General features: G+C 35.6%; 1 protein-coding gene across 7 annotated transcripts in view; it reads left to right on the top strand.

The window, feature by feature from the left end:
- Positions 1–15368, top strand: part of ZNF236 (zinc finger protein 236) — a 218006-nt gene that overhangs the window by 83667 nt on the left and 118971 nt on the right. For all 7 annotated transcript variants that reach the window (XR_011965983.1, XM_072604065.1, XM_072604062.1 and 4 more), the window contains 2 exons: positions 4689–4835; positions 5971–6042. Coding sequence is in view for 6 of the 7 variants with exons in the window: in XM_072604065.1 (XP_072460166.1) it covers positions 4689–4835; positions 5971–6042 (219 nt within the window). In the remaining variant the exon portion in view is untranslated. The remainder of the gene's footprint in view (positions 1–4688; positions 4836–5970; positions 6043–15368) is intronic.

Below are 15368 nucleotides of genomic sequence, written 5' to 3'. Positions count from 1 at the left end.
GGGTCCCAGGACAGGGTTTTGAGATTTACCCACAATTAGAGAGTGAGGCATGGATGATGTTGCAGCAAAGGAATAGTCAAGACAAGATAGGAGGGGAACTGAGAGCAGTTTCACAAAAACTTAGAGTATTCAGGTAGAGAGGTAGTCAATGACAACATATGTAGCAGAGAGGTCAAAAAGGATTAGGATTGAGAAATTTGATTTAATTTTTAGAGAGAGCAATTTTACTTGATTGATGAAATCAGAAGCCAAATTGCAAAGACCCAAATTATGAGGTAAGAAAAAGAGGAGCCAACAAGAGGAGATAGTTTTCTTCCTAGGAGCTTTGCTGTGAAATTTCAATAATACTTTTTTCCTGATGTTCATAGCTGTCATTACCTGTACCCTAAAATTACCTTTTATTTATTTCATATGTATTTAGTATGTATGTACACACATTACTTCTCAAGATAGAACGTGGGCTCCTTTTTTGTTCATTTTTGCTCTTGTAGACACTTAATAAATGCTTATTGATTGATTCAATAAATACGTATTGGTTAATTTCTTTAAAATATGCTCACTTGCTGCTTATTCTTTTTTTTCCTCCTCATGTTTTATTTTTAGAGCCATCCAGTCTACTGTTTTTCAACCTTTATTCAGATTACATACCATAAACCAATAAAATATCCGAGTTTTTTAAAATCCTAGACTGCTATGCCCTTCCATAATCTGAGAGGGTGGGAACTGCTAGAGGGAATTAGGAAGTCAGGGGCAGATTAGGGTAGGGGGAAAAAGAGGTATAGAATCACCAGATTTTAGAATAAAAGGGTATGTCGGTAACTCTTTTGGCGATTTGCTGATGTAGTAGATGAGTGGTAGACTTAAATTCAAATTCTGCCTCCAGACTTTACTAGCTGTATAATCTTGGACAAGTCACTTAACCTCTCTCAGCTTCAGTTTCCTCATATTAGAATGGGGATAATAATAGCACCTGCTTCACAGGGCTCTTCTGAGGGTCAAATGAGATCATGTGTAGAGCACTTTGTAAACCTTAAAGTGCTCTATAAATGCTACATTTATTACCATTTTCTAGTACAGCCTATAACCACCTAAAATATGATTATCTAGCCTTTGCTTGAAGACTACAGTAAAAAAGGGAATTCATGACCACATTGAGTAGCTCATTCTGCTTTTGGACCCCTCTCATTTTTAAGAAGTTGTATCAAGTATAAATTTACCTTTTTTACATCTTTCACATTACTCTTAGTTGTGCTCTCTGGGCCCTTGCAGAAACAAGTCTAATTCTTCACCCACATAATAATTCTACAAATTTTTAAAGATAGCTGCCATACTTTCCTTTTTCTTCTCCAGGCTTAACATCCTCAGTTCCTTCATTAAATCTCCATATGATACAGATTCAAAACCTCTCAGCATTGTGGTTGCCTTCCTTAGGACTCTTTCTGCCTTTTCCATATTCTTCTTAGACTGTGGCACCCAGAACTGAACACAAAACTGCAGATATAGTCAGAGTAAGCTAGATTGTAGAGGGATAATTATTTCCACATTCTTGAAAGCTGCGCCTTTCTTAGTGTGCCCAAATATCACGTTAGTTTTTGGGGCTGCCACATCACACTGCTGACAACTTGAGAAGCTGAGTTTTTGAACTTGTATATGACTACAGATTTTTCCCTCTTTTTAGCCTATTTATGCTAGTGCTCAGGTAATTCTGCTATGACACAGGCCTATTCATATGCTCAAAAGTTTTTATGCTTTCCTGTCTCTTAACTAGATTAAAATACAAGTTACTTATCTTGGATTCTAATTTTCCAGTCTTATTTTAAACAATTCTTCATTTGCTTCTTTTCATCCCCATTGCTACCAACCTGTGTTCTGGGTCTCATTCCTCTCCTTGCCTAGCCTGTTGCAGTAACTTATTGCGCACTACAACATCTAGGGCCTCGAACTGAAATGGTGGCTATTGGCTAATCTCCTTGCCTCTTTGCACCTCGGTGTTTTCAAATACCATTTAACATTTAAAGATATAAGTTGTAAGTTTATGGTAGAAGCCAATAAATTTAATTATTTTGGTTTGTCTTAGTTAATTTGTATGGCATTGTATACCTATTGAAGTTTGTTTCTTCATTTAAGTCCCAGCTCAGGTGCTACCTCCACAAAAACTTTCTTTATACCTTTAGATAGAAGTTTTCTCTTCTTTCTTTATTTTATTTTTATCTTCTCTCTTATACTTAATATATTATAATTCATATTAAATTTGTTTTTATATACTTAACCCTTTGGTGCCCTGGCAACCAAATACATGATGCACAACAGTTGCTAACCTTAAGTGGTAAAGAGAGTCTCCTCACCAAAAATTCCTTACATCCATTATATCAGAAGTGCAGACACCTTCCCCCCCCACCCCCAATTACTATTGAGCTCACAGAGGGCAAATCTCTGTATGCCTACTGTATATCATAGTGTCTTACTAGGAGATTAATAAGTATTTGTTAAACAGAATTGAAAATTGCAGCCTTAAGGTAATGAAAATTTTATTTTCTTTTTCACTGTCCTCAAAGATATATACGTTCATTTCCTAAGGTTTTCATTGAAACTTTAGGTCCATTCAGACATTTCTGATGAAGCATGACTTTTGATAGTATGTACCCTGAACTGTTAAAAGTTGACATTTGAGTACATATGGAAGAAGAATTTATTATAAACTGAGAAGTTCTGCAGGTGGTAATTTTTATGATGTTGTGTTATGTTGCATCAAACCTAAGAATATACTGTAGGTCTTCCTCACTGACCTCCTCATGACTCAAAATAGATAATAAGGGCTATGCCCTGTTGTTCTTCAGTAAAATCAGAATTGGCCTGCCTGTACATGTTTCTCTGACATAAATTCAAAGTGGTGACTTAAGTGGGGGCCAGAATTGAATACAAAGAAGAGATCCAGCTGGATTACATTTGAGCAATTACTCATCTCCTTCAACAATCTTAAATTAATCCCTAACATAAAAACTAATCTTTCTGATACCAGTAATCTCATGATGATTGTGAATTTGCTGCTATAAATTCCATTATTCTACTTAGGTGTTTCCTGGATCTTTCCATCCAGCCATGTTAACTTATTTGCAACGCTTATCCTACATCAACGACTGCCTGCTAGATATCCTAGCCTGATGCCTCTCAAACTCAATGTATCCAAAATGGAATTTATTATTTTCATTCTCTACCTTTCTGCCAAATATCTCTGTTTTTCTTGAAGTTACTATCATTCTAATCAGGCTTGCGACCTTGCAGTAATCCTAAGTTCTTAACTTTTGCTCATTGCCCCATTTCTAGTCATTGATCGAGTATTATCAGTTCTACCAACATAACATCCTTTACATCTGTCTCCCTTTGTACTCAAAAGGTCTACTGAAACCATAGTCCAGACCACTATCACATCTCACGGACTGATATATTAGGTGCTGGACTGGTTTCCAAGCTTACATCTTCTCCCCTTCATAAATCTTTAGTACTCCATATTGTTTTTAGGTTAACATTCAAAACTCTTTAGCCTGCCATTTAAAACTTTAGTGTTATTGCAACTTATCCCCAGCCTTATCTCACATTACTCCTCCTATGCGCTATATTCTAGCTCAGATAGTCTTATTTGAGTCCCCTGAACTTAACATTCTTGGAATTCATTTCAGTGATCAATTTCAAATTCTACCTACTATAAAGCCCTTCCTGATGCCATCAGTTGTTAAAGTTGTCTCCTTCCATGTTTTTTACTTATCTGTGTTCATCTGTCAGTAGATTGTAAGTTCCGTAAGGCCAGGGAAGTTTTGAGATTTTTAGTCTTTTGTCTCCCAGGAGCTTAGCACAATAGTATCTTCCACATAGTACAAATACTTTTCCAGTGATGGAACATATAAATGTTCAGAAGTCATGAAAAATGATATCAAAGATTTGAAGTTGAGAATTATACAAAGAGCCATTGAAAAGAAAGTCATATGTATGACTACATGTATGCTTTAGTGTGAACTTTAATATAGTAATACAAATGAAAAATTACCCAGAAAAGTTGGTATAAAGGACGTTATCAAAGAAATGTGCTTTTGAAAAAGATGGCCTAGGCACATAGTGAGAAAGAGATGGCTAGCCTGTGTGCTCTGCTTATATCCTTAGCAACATCCAAAGAAGACTCAAGGAAGGCAGCCAGTATGTTGGTAAATCTCTGCATTAAATATTTGATTTGACAATATTGAGGATGAGCAGACACCAAAGAGTAATCCCTCATCCTCACCATGTGACCAGCACGTTTATTTTTGCTTTGATATCTTTGTACAACCTTGGCTTAATTTCTTGTTTGTGATGTGTACTGTAAGAGTTGAAAAGGCTTGGTGGGCAAGGATGGGTTGCAGTCAAAGAAGTAATGTAAACATCATTGAGCTGTTGGAATGTAATGTGATGTTTATTTCCTGTTATATCTCATGTTAAAATGTATGGAATACAGGGGGTGGTGTCTATTGTAAACTAAAACAAGCAAAAATTTTCACCCCTCCCCCAACAAAAGTGGGGTTCAGTTGTTTCCCTAGTTTGTTTGGCAGGGAAAATTCATTAGAATAGAATTTAATTGTTGTGGTTATGTTTACTATAATTTAACATTGATTAAATAATTGTAATAATCTAATTGTTCTTTTCTAAAACGATTCTTTAAGGTCAAGAATGGTCCTACATATAATTGCACAGAATGCAGTTGTATATTCAAAAGTTTAGGTAGCTTAAATACTCACATCAGCAAGATGCATATGGGTGGACCACAGAATTCAGCAAGTTCTACTACAGAGACCACTCATGTTACAACGGTAATGTAGTTTATAAAAGCATATTCAGATAGTTCTCACTTTATGTAAGTGAATTGTTCAGACTTTTACATAGATTTTTATGTAATGTGAATTTGCTTGTGGATAGAAAGGAAGGAATGAAGGAAGCCAGGAAGGTATGCCTCTGTGGCGGGAGGGAGCTGGTACATGATTCGAAGATACCTGGGGGGCCAGGGACAGAAAGGAGAGCAAGAACAGGAACATATGAAGGCCAGGGCCAGCCATATTGGGGTCTAGCCAGAATCACAAGGGAAAACTGGGCATGGGGAAGAGGACGGAATGAGAGAGAGACATGTGGAGACCAGACACAGGAGAGGATGGGGATGCAAGTTGGGACAAGGACAGCCTGCTGTAGGAAGGAAGATAGAATGGGGTAAGGTTTGGGAGGTGATACAGAAGGGCAAAGGTCTCCTCTCTTGGTGCTGGAGGTCTCAAGACAAGCCCTCACGGTAGCAGAGTCTCTGTGGGGTCCTTAATTCTGCTTTCACTTGGAGTGGTTTTGTTGTTGTTGATTGGGGTGTGGCCACGGAGCACTGAAAGAGAGACAGAATGAGAGCACAGTTCTGTACAGGAAAGTTACTATAGATGGTTTTTTTGGAATGTGATGTCTTTCAAATTTCTTGACTTAAAGTAAAATTTGCGCAATGCAAATTTAGGTAAAAAGCCATACCTGTCTATATGTGAAATCTTTTGTCTCCATGTTTGAATTATGTAATATGAACATTTTAAATGTTGACAAAGTTAAATTCCTTCATGAAGGGATCTTCTTGATATTTGGTTACTAGAAGAAAAGTTATATTTCTTTGTTTAAAGAAATAGTAATTGACCCTAAGTAATAGACTTTCATCAGAATTAGAGAAAATAAGATATGACATAAGCATTCATTTAAAGAAATCACAGAATTGCAATGAAATTTATTAAGAATAATGAGGCATGAATTATAGAGTTACTTATCTCCTTAATCTGTAACTTTGGAAGTTATTTTTCTTTAAGGGTCAAGTTTTTCCTTGTCTGAAGTGAAAATTTTTCCTAAATTGTATATGCTTTGAGGGAAAAATTATGATTTCTAATGCTTGTTCTTTCTTTACTTTTCTTTTTTTGATGCTTTTATTTTTAGGATTCCATATCCCAGTCCCAAAGTACTGCTTCTACTACACTGTTACAACCAGTTGATAATAAATGGAAAAATGTAAGTATATATAGAATTATACAGGTAGTGTTAAGACAAATGACGCTGGCAATTATGTGATAATCTCAAAAGTTTTACTTTATGCTCATTGATAAAACTGATTATAAAGATAAGATTTCTGTTAAGTGGATAGCCCCCTACTAGTAATGGAAATAGATCTACTTTCTTTTTTTATTGCCTTTGTAATGTCTCTTTTTTTAATTTCTTGCTTTTGGTTTGGAGAGGTTTTTCAACTTACTTGGTCCCAGAAAGGGAATAAATTTTAATTGAAAATTGGTAAATTTTAGAGATTCTACTTTAAGGAATAGCCTAAAGCTTTAAACTCATCCATCTATGTTCTTTTGATTCTCTTTCTTGTAATTAATAGAACAGATTTGTGAGACAACCATTATGTACTAGAACAAATCCAATTGACATATATATGGTATTGAACACACTTAACCTATAGTGAATTAACCACTGGAATGAGGAACTTTTTTCCTATCAATGAGACAAAATCATTTAAGGACTTCATTAATATTTTTTAAGTCATATAGTTTGGTTTGGAGATTTATCTATATCTATGTCTACATATACTACAACTATTTCACAAGTCCTTGTAATATTTAATTGAACAGTATGCAAGTACATATTTAAGGTTCAGTCATTTTTGATTGTGTCTTGACTCTTCATGAACCCATCTGGGATTTTATTGAGGGAAATACTAGAGTGGTTTGCCATTTCCTTCTGAAGCTCATTTTATAGATGAGGAAATTGAGGTAAACAGGGTTAAGTAACATGACCAGCATCATATGCATGTTGCAAGTAAATATCCGAGGCCAGATCTGAACTCAGGAAGATAAGTTTTCCTGACTCTAGGCCTGACATTCTATCTACTGCATTACCTAGTAACCTATTTAAGGTGTTTGATTATAATAAATTTTACACACACATACACACAAATGCATATGTACCTATATACATTTTTTCCCAGTTTTCTCCCAGTTACATGTCAAGAAAATTTTTAGCATTCATTTTTACTAGATTTTGAGTTCCAAATTTTTCTCTCTCCCTACCTTCCCTCCCTTCTATTGAAAATAGTAGGCAGTTTTATATAGTTTATATGTGTGCTGTCATGTAAAAATATTTCCATATTAGTAAAAGTTGTAAAAAAAAAAAACTGATCAAAAAGGAGAAAAAAGCCTCAAGAAAGAATAAATAAAAAAATATGCTTTGATCTGCATTCAGAGTCCATCAGTTTTTATCTGGATATGGGTAGCATTTTCCTTTGTGAATCCTTGTCTTGGATCATTGTGTGACTGAGAAAAGCTGAGTCATTCATAGTTGATCATCACACAGTGTTGCTTATTCTGTGTACAGTGTTCTCCTGGATCAAAGTGTAAGTACAAATTACTCTCCATAATGGTTAGATCAGTTCACAACTCCACCAGCAGTATAGATAACTTTGATTTCTTTCTCTGAAAACTGCCTGTTCATATTCTTTGACCATTTATTAATTGGGAAATGGCGTGTGTTCTTTGATTTCTTCCTCTGAAAAGTGCCTATTCATATCCTTTGACTATTTATCAATTGGGGAATGGCATATGTTCTTATAAATTTGACTCAGTCAAATGTACAAAAATACAAGTCATTCCCCAATTGATAAATGGTCAAAGGATATGAACAGGCAATTTTCAGAGGAAGAAATTAAAGCTATCTACAGTCATATGGAAAAAATGCTCTAAATCACTTTTGATTAGAGAGATGCAAATCAAAACAACTCTGAGGTACCACAACACTCCTATCAGATTGGCAAACATGACAGAACAGGAAGATGATGGAGCTGTAAGCTGATCCAACCATTCTGGAGAGCAATTTGGAAGTGCCCAAAGGACTACAAAAGTGTGCATACCCTTTGACCCAGCAATACCACTTCTAGGACTGTATCCCCAAGAGATCATAAAAATGGGAAAGGATACAAAAATATTTATAGCAGCACTCTTTGTGGTGGCCAAAAACTGGAAATCAAGGGGATGCCCATCAATTGGGGAATGGCTGAATAAATTATGGTATGTGAATGTAATGGAATACTATTGCACTATAAGAAATGATGAACAGGAAGACTTCAGAGAAGCCTGGAAAGACTTATATGAACTGATGCTGAGTGAAAGTAGCAGAACCAGGAGAATGTTGTGCACAGTAAGAACCACAGTGTGAGAGAGATTTTTCTGGTAGACTTGGAACTTCATTCCAATGCAAGGACTTAAAAAAAATTCCCAATGGTCTTCTAAGGCAAAATGGCTTCCACATCCAGAGAAAGAACTATGGAATTCAATTGCAGAATGTAGCAGATCATGTGTGTGTGTGTGTGTGTGTGTGTGTGTGTGTGTGTGTGTGTGTGTGTGTGTGTGTGTGTGTTGTGTTTTGGTTTGTTAGATGATTTTTCCCACTCATTTTAATTCTTCAACACAGCATGACTATAGTGAAAATGTATTTAATAGGAATGTATGTAGAACCTATACAAAATTGTATGCCGTCTCAGAGAGGGAGGGAAAAGTAATAATCTTAAGTTATATGGTAGTGATTGTAGAACATTGAAAATAAATAAAATTAATTAATTAAAAAAATAAATTTGACTCAGTTCTCTATATATTTGAGAAAGGAGGACTTTATGAGAGATACTTGCTGTAAAGATTGTTTCTTAGCTTTCTGCTTTCTTTCTAATCTTGGTTGCATTAGTTTTATTTGTACAAAAGCTTTTAAAAATAATATTTTGCATTTTCTAATGTTCTTTATCTCTTGTTTGATTATGAAATCTTCCCCTCCTCGTAGATCTGACAGGTAGACTGTTCCGTGTTCTTTTGATGTCATCCTTTATGTCTAAATCATGTACCCATTTTGATCTTATCTTGGTACATGAGATGATGTGTTGGTCTATGCCTAGTTTGTTGTGTCCTGTTCTTTTTTTCCCAGTTTTCCCAGCAGTTTTTGTCAAATAGTGAGTTCTTATCCCCCAAACGGGGTTTATCAATTACTAGATTAGTATGGTTACTGATTACTGTGTTTTGTGTACCTAATCTATTCCATTGATCCACCATTCTTATTTCTTAGCCAGTACTAATAATTTTATTGATTATTGCTTCATAATATAGTTTGAAGTCTGATATTGCTAGACCGCCTTCATTTGTATTTTTTTCATTAATTCCCTTGATATTCTTGGCCTTTTGTTCTTCCAGATGAATTTTGTTATTTCTTCTACTTCTATAAAATAATACTTTGGTAGTTTGATTGATATGGCACTGAATAAGTAAATTAGTTTAGGCAGAATTGTCATTTCTATTACACTGGCTCGACCCACCCATGAGCAATTGATATTTTTGCAGTTGTTTGAATCTGATGTTATTTGCATGAAAAGTGTTTTGTAATTGTGTTCATAGAGTTCTTGGGTTTGTCTTGGCAGGTAGACTACCAAATATTTTATATTGTCCAAACAAAGTTATTTTAAATGAAATTTCTCTTTCAGTCTCTTGCTGCTGGGCCTTATTGGTCATATAAAGAAATGCTAATGGTTTATGTGCGTTTATCTTAAATCTTCCAACTTTGCTAAAGCTGTTAATTATTTCAAGTAATTTTTTTAGTTGATGCTCTAGGATTCTCTAAGTATATCATCATATCATCTGCAAGAATGATAGTTTTGTTTCCTCATTGTATTCTAATTCCTTACATTGCTTATTCTTCTTTTATTGCTACAGCTAACATTTCTAGTGTTACATTGAATAATAGTGGTGATAATGGGCATCCTCGTTTCACCCTTAATCTTCTTGGAAAGGCTTCTAGCTTATCCCCATTACAGATAATGCTTACTGATGGTTTTAGATAGATACTGCTTATCATTTTAAGGAACACTCTCTCTATTCCTTTTATTTTTAGTGTTTTTAATAGGAATGGGTGCTGGTTTTTTGTCAGAAGCTTTTTCAGCATCTGTTAAGATAATCATATGATTTCTGTTGATTTTGTTATTGATATGGTTATGTTGATAGTTTTCCTAATATTGAACTAACCCTGCATACCTGGTATAAATCCCACTTGATCATAGTGTATAATTTTTGTGATATATTGCTGTAAACTCTTTGTGAGTTTTCTTTTCAAAATTATTGCATTAATATTCATTAGGGAAATTAGTCTGTAATTTTTTCTCTGTTTTAGCTCTTCCTGGTTTAGGTATCAGCACCATCTTTGTGTCATAAAAGGAATTTAGTAGGACTCCTTCTTTGCCTGTTTTTCCAGATTGTTTATGTAGTATTAGAATTAATTGTTCTTTACATGTTAGGTAGAATTCATTCATGAATCCATCTGACCCTAGAGATTTTTTTCTTTGGAGTTCATTAATGGCTTATTCAATTTCTTTTTCTAAGATGAGGTTATTTAAGCCTTCAATTTCCTGATCTGTTAATTTAGGTAATTTTTATTTTTGCAAATATTCATCAGTTTCACTTAGATTGTTAGACTTATTGGCATATTATTGGGCAAAACCTTTCATAATGATTGCTTTATTGTCTTATTCATTTGTGATGATTTCACCTTTTCAGTTTTGATACTGGGTAGTTTTTTCTTTTTTAAAAAATCAAACTAACCAATAGCTTATCTCTTACTGTTTTTTTCATAAAACAATTTCAGATTTATTTGGTAAATAGTTTGTTTTTTTTTTTACTTTTAGTCTTATTAATCTCACCTTTGATTTTCAGGATATCCAATTTGGTACTCATTTGGGGATTTCTAATTTGTTCTTTTTCTAGTGTTTTTTTAGTTGCATGCCGAATTCGTTGATCTGTTCTTTTTTCCATTTTTGTTAATGTAAGAATTTAGAGAAATAAGTTTTTTCCCAAGTACTGCTTTGGCTGCATCCCATAAATTTTAGTATGTTGTCTCGTTGTTACTCTCTTTAATGAAATCATTGATTGTTTCTGTGATTTATTCTTTGACCCACTTATTCTTTAGGATTACATTATTTTGTTTCCAACTAATTTTTAATCTACTGCCCTTTGTTGAATGTAATTTTTATTGCATTTTTCTCTGAAAAGAGTACTTTTAGTATCTCTGCCTTTTTATATTTGATTTTGAGATTTTTATGTGCTATATTACATGGTCACTTTTTGTGTAGGTGCTATGTACTGCTGAGAAACATGTATATTCCTCTTTGTTCCCATTCAGTTTTCTCCAAAGGTCTGTCCTGTCAAACTTTTCTCATATTCTGTTTACCTCCTTGGTTTTTGGGGGGGTTTTTTTGCTTGAATTTGTTGAGTTCTGAGAGGGAACAGTTGAAATTCCCCACTGCTGTAGTATTGGAGTTGATACCTTCCTATAGCTCACTTAACTTCTTTAAAATTTGGATGTTGCACCACTAGTGCATATATGTTTAGTGTTGATATTGCTTCACTGTCATCTTTTAGCAAGATGTAGTTTCCTTCCTTATCACTTTTAATTAGGTCTATTTTTGCTTTTACTTTTTCTGAGATCAGGTTTGCTACCCCAGCTTCTTTTTTACTTCAGTTAAAGCATAACAGATTCTGTTCCAGCCCCTTCACTTTTCTCTGTGTCTCTCTGCTTCAAGTGTGTTTCTTGTAAACAACATATTGTAGGATTCTAGTTTTTGATCCACTCTACTATCTGCTTCTGTTTTATGGGAGAGTTCATCCCATTCACATTCACAGTTATGATTACTGTCTATTTCCCTCCATCTTGTTCTTCCTCCTGTTTGTCCACCCTCTCTCCTTTCACCCTTTTCTTCCTTACCAGTGTTTTGCTTCTGTCTACCACCTCCCCTGATCTGCCCTCCCTTCTGTCAGTTCCTACCCCGACCCTCCCCTTACTTAATCTCTTCCCCTCCTACTTCCCTTTTAGATACAATAGATTTCTATATTCATCTGACTTTTTATTATTCCCTCTTTGAGCCAGTACTGATGAGAGTAAGGTTCAAATGATGCCCGTTGCCCATCTTTACATCTTCCTTTCCACTGTAATAGGTCTTTCTTACCTCTTTGTGTGTGAAAGAATTTACTCCATTTTACCTTTCCCTTCCTTCTGTGTTTATTGTACTCCTCTTATCCTTTAATTTTTTTTGTCATTCCCTCCAATTCACCTTATACCCAAACCTTCTATGTGTATTCCTTCTAACTGTACTATTAGTGATATTGTTTCTCTTGGATCTGTTTTCCAGGTTATTTGTTTTTCCCATGAGGCATTTTGCATTTTTTTAAACATATTTTCACATTAGTCATGTTGTAAAGAAGAATTAGGACCAATGGGAGGAACCCAAGAGAGAAGTAACGAAACGACAACCACCAAAAAAAGGGAGCAAATAGTTTGCTTCGATCTGCATTCAGATGCCAGTGTTCTTTCTCTGGTTGTAGACAGACTTTTCCATTATGAGTCTTTTGGAGCTGTCTTAGATCCTTGCATTGCTGAGAAGAGCCAAGTCTGTGAAAGCTGGTCATCACACAATGTGCTGTTGCTGCGTCCAGTGTTCTCCTGGTTCTGCTCACTTCATTCAGCATCAGTTCATATGAGTCTTTTCAGGTTTTTCTGAAGTCTGCCTGCTCATTATTTCTTTTAGCACAGTAGTACTACATTGCATTCATATACTATAATTTCAATTAGCTTTTGTACTTTCTTTTCTATTTGGTCAGTTATACTCTTTAAGGAGTTGTTTTCTTTAGTGGATTTTGGTATCTCCTTTTCCATTTGACCAGTTCTCATTTTTAAGCACTTTTCCAAGTTCTTGACTCTTTTTTTCATAATTCTCTTGCCTCACTTTCATTTCTTTTCCCCATTTTTTTTCTACCTCTCTTATGTGATTTTTAAGCTCCTTTTCGAGCTCTTCCATGAGTTCTTTCTGGGCATGAGACCTCTTCCCACTTTTCTTTGGGGTTTTGCCCATAGGTGTTTTGACATTGTTGTCTTCCTCTGAGTTTGTGTCTTGATCTTCCCTGTCACCAAAATAACTTTCTGTGGTAAGATTCTTTTTTCACTGTGTTTTTGTTCATCTTTTGGGGGGAGGGGCTTTTTCGTTTCTTTTAAATTTGATTTCTGTTCCCAGGATAGAAGAGGCATTGTCTTAGACTTCTTGTGTCAGAGGGTGTGGGTATGCCGCACTGATATTATTCTGGGGCCCCCACAGGGGACCTTTGTGTCTGGGGCTGTGGGTGAAGTGGGGAGTTGTCAGTGCTGCTGGAGGCCATAGGTGTCTGGCAGCTTACCTGGTGCTGGTCTGGGGTCTTAGTAGTGCTATCTAGTGTCTGCTGAGCTCTCCTGGGATGTTTCTGCATTTCACGGGGCTACACTGAAGCACATGCAGATCTGGTTGCTGGAAGATGCATGTTTGTCAGTGACTGTGCTGAAACATGTGGAAGTCTGGCCCCTGGAGGATGCCTGTTTTCCTAGGGCTATACTGAAGCATGTGGGAGTTCTTGGAATTGGAGTGTGTTGGTTTCCCTGGCTGTGTTAAGGCACATGGCAGATCCTGGTGTTGGCGTTTGCCTGTTCTATCACACTGAGGCTCAGGATGTCTTTCTGGTTTGCTGAGGTGGCTCTTGCTGGGATGCTTTCTGTTCTTGAATATGCTCCCCTTTTATCCAAGTAAGCCAGACCTTTCTTGCTGCTCCTCCATGTCTCCCAGGCTAAAAAACCACTCCACCCCATCTTTCCACTGGCTCCAGTGTTCCAGGATTATTTCTGGGTCAGTATTGTATGGTGGTTTGGAAGTGAATATTGGAAAGCTACAGAGATTTATTGCTTACTCTGCCGTCTTGGCTCCAAGAATTGGAATATTACATGTATACTTAATGAAATATGGTGGTTTTGAATTGATTGTTACACATTGCAAACTAAATTGCTGGTTGGTTATGTAGTGATAGTTATAGATGTGTTAAGTATGCTCATTAAATCATGAGCAAGTGATAAAGTAGATCCTCTGGCAAACTTGTGGGAAGGAAGACAAGTATCTCCTTCAATCAGTGAATCAGCAAGTTCCTCTGTGTGCAAAGTACAACGTGGGGGATATAAAGACAAAAATGTAGTAATAAAAATAATAATGATAGCTAGCATCTGTGTAGCACTTACTGTGTGCCAGGAACTATGCTAAGCACTTTGTGATTATCTCATTTGATCCCCATAACAACCTTCAGTGATAGATGCTATTATTATTTCTGTTTTATACATGAAGAAACTGAGACAAAAAGGTAAAATGCCTTACCCAGGGTCACACAGCAAGTAAATGTGTGAAGCCAGATCTGAACTTGGGTCTCCCTGACTCTAGACCTGGCACTCTATATCCACTCTGCCACCTAAATAATATTTGGCCATATGTATTTTATGTTCTTATTGGGGAAACAGTGTACTTAATATATAGTCACATACAAAACAGATTTAAGGTAAACTTTGGGGATGAAGATCATTCAGGAAAAATTTCATGTGGAGGTTGACACTTGAGCTGAGTCTTGAAGGAAATTAAGGGGTCTGAGAAGCAGAGATGAAGGAGAAGATAATTCCAGGCATTTGAAAGATAGCCAATGTGAAAGTGAACAGACAAGAAATAAAATATTGTTTGTGAAGAACAAGAATGCCATTATGGCTTGGTTATATTGTGCAGAAGAATAATGTTTCTTTAAAGCTGAAAAAGTAGGATAGAGCCAGGTTGTAAGAAAAGCAAAGCATGCATGTGTTGCATTTTGCATTTAGATTACAGGAGAAAATAGTTTCATTGATAAAATTAGATACATTTAGATATTTAAGTTTATATGTGATTCCTAGTTTTAACTTAAAAATGATGAATATGAAACTTTAAGAGATACATTTGGTTTTCTGTTATGGTCATCTGGGAAACATAGAAGAAGAGGGGGAAAAGGAGACTGAAAAATAGGAAGAGGGAGCCAGAGAACCATGTTAGATTTTGATATGAATCTATTTGAGATAAGCTATACTGATCACATATTGACTTTTAAGGTTGAGTCCATTTTTCTTTAGAACCTGTGATTTTGTCAGTGTAGGGGATCAGCAATTATGATACAGCTTAATCTTAGTCTTTTGTGCCTGGGGCACAGGGATTCCTTAAGGTCACACAATCTATTGTTTGTCAGAAGTAGAACACAAGCCTAGATCTTCCTGTGTTCGAATATAAAACTTGCTCCATATTTGCTCCATATACCTTTCTGCTTTTTGTCATTGGTTTTCATCTGTTAATATTCTTTTAAGACTGATTTTCTCAACCTTTTTTCTTTAGTGAACCTCTTTGGCAGTTTTGTAAAGCCTATGGACACCTCTTCATAATGATGTTTTTGCATGCATAAAAT

The sequence above is a fragment of the Notamacropus eugenii genome, chromosome 4 (genome assembly GCF_028372415.1).
Source record: "Notamacropus eugenii isolate mMacEug1 chromosome 4, mMacEug1.pri_v2, whole genome shotgun sequence".
Taxonomy (NCBI): domain Eukaryota; kingdom Metazoa; phylum Chordata; class Mammalia; order Diprotodontia; family Macropodidae; genus Notamacropus; species Notamacropus eugenii.
Note: the sequence above shows the minus strand (reverse complement) of the source record. Positions and strands in the feature narration are given on the sequence as shown.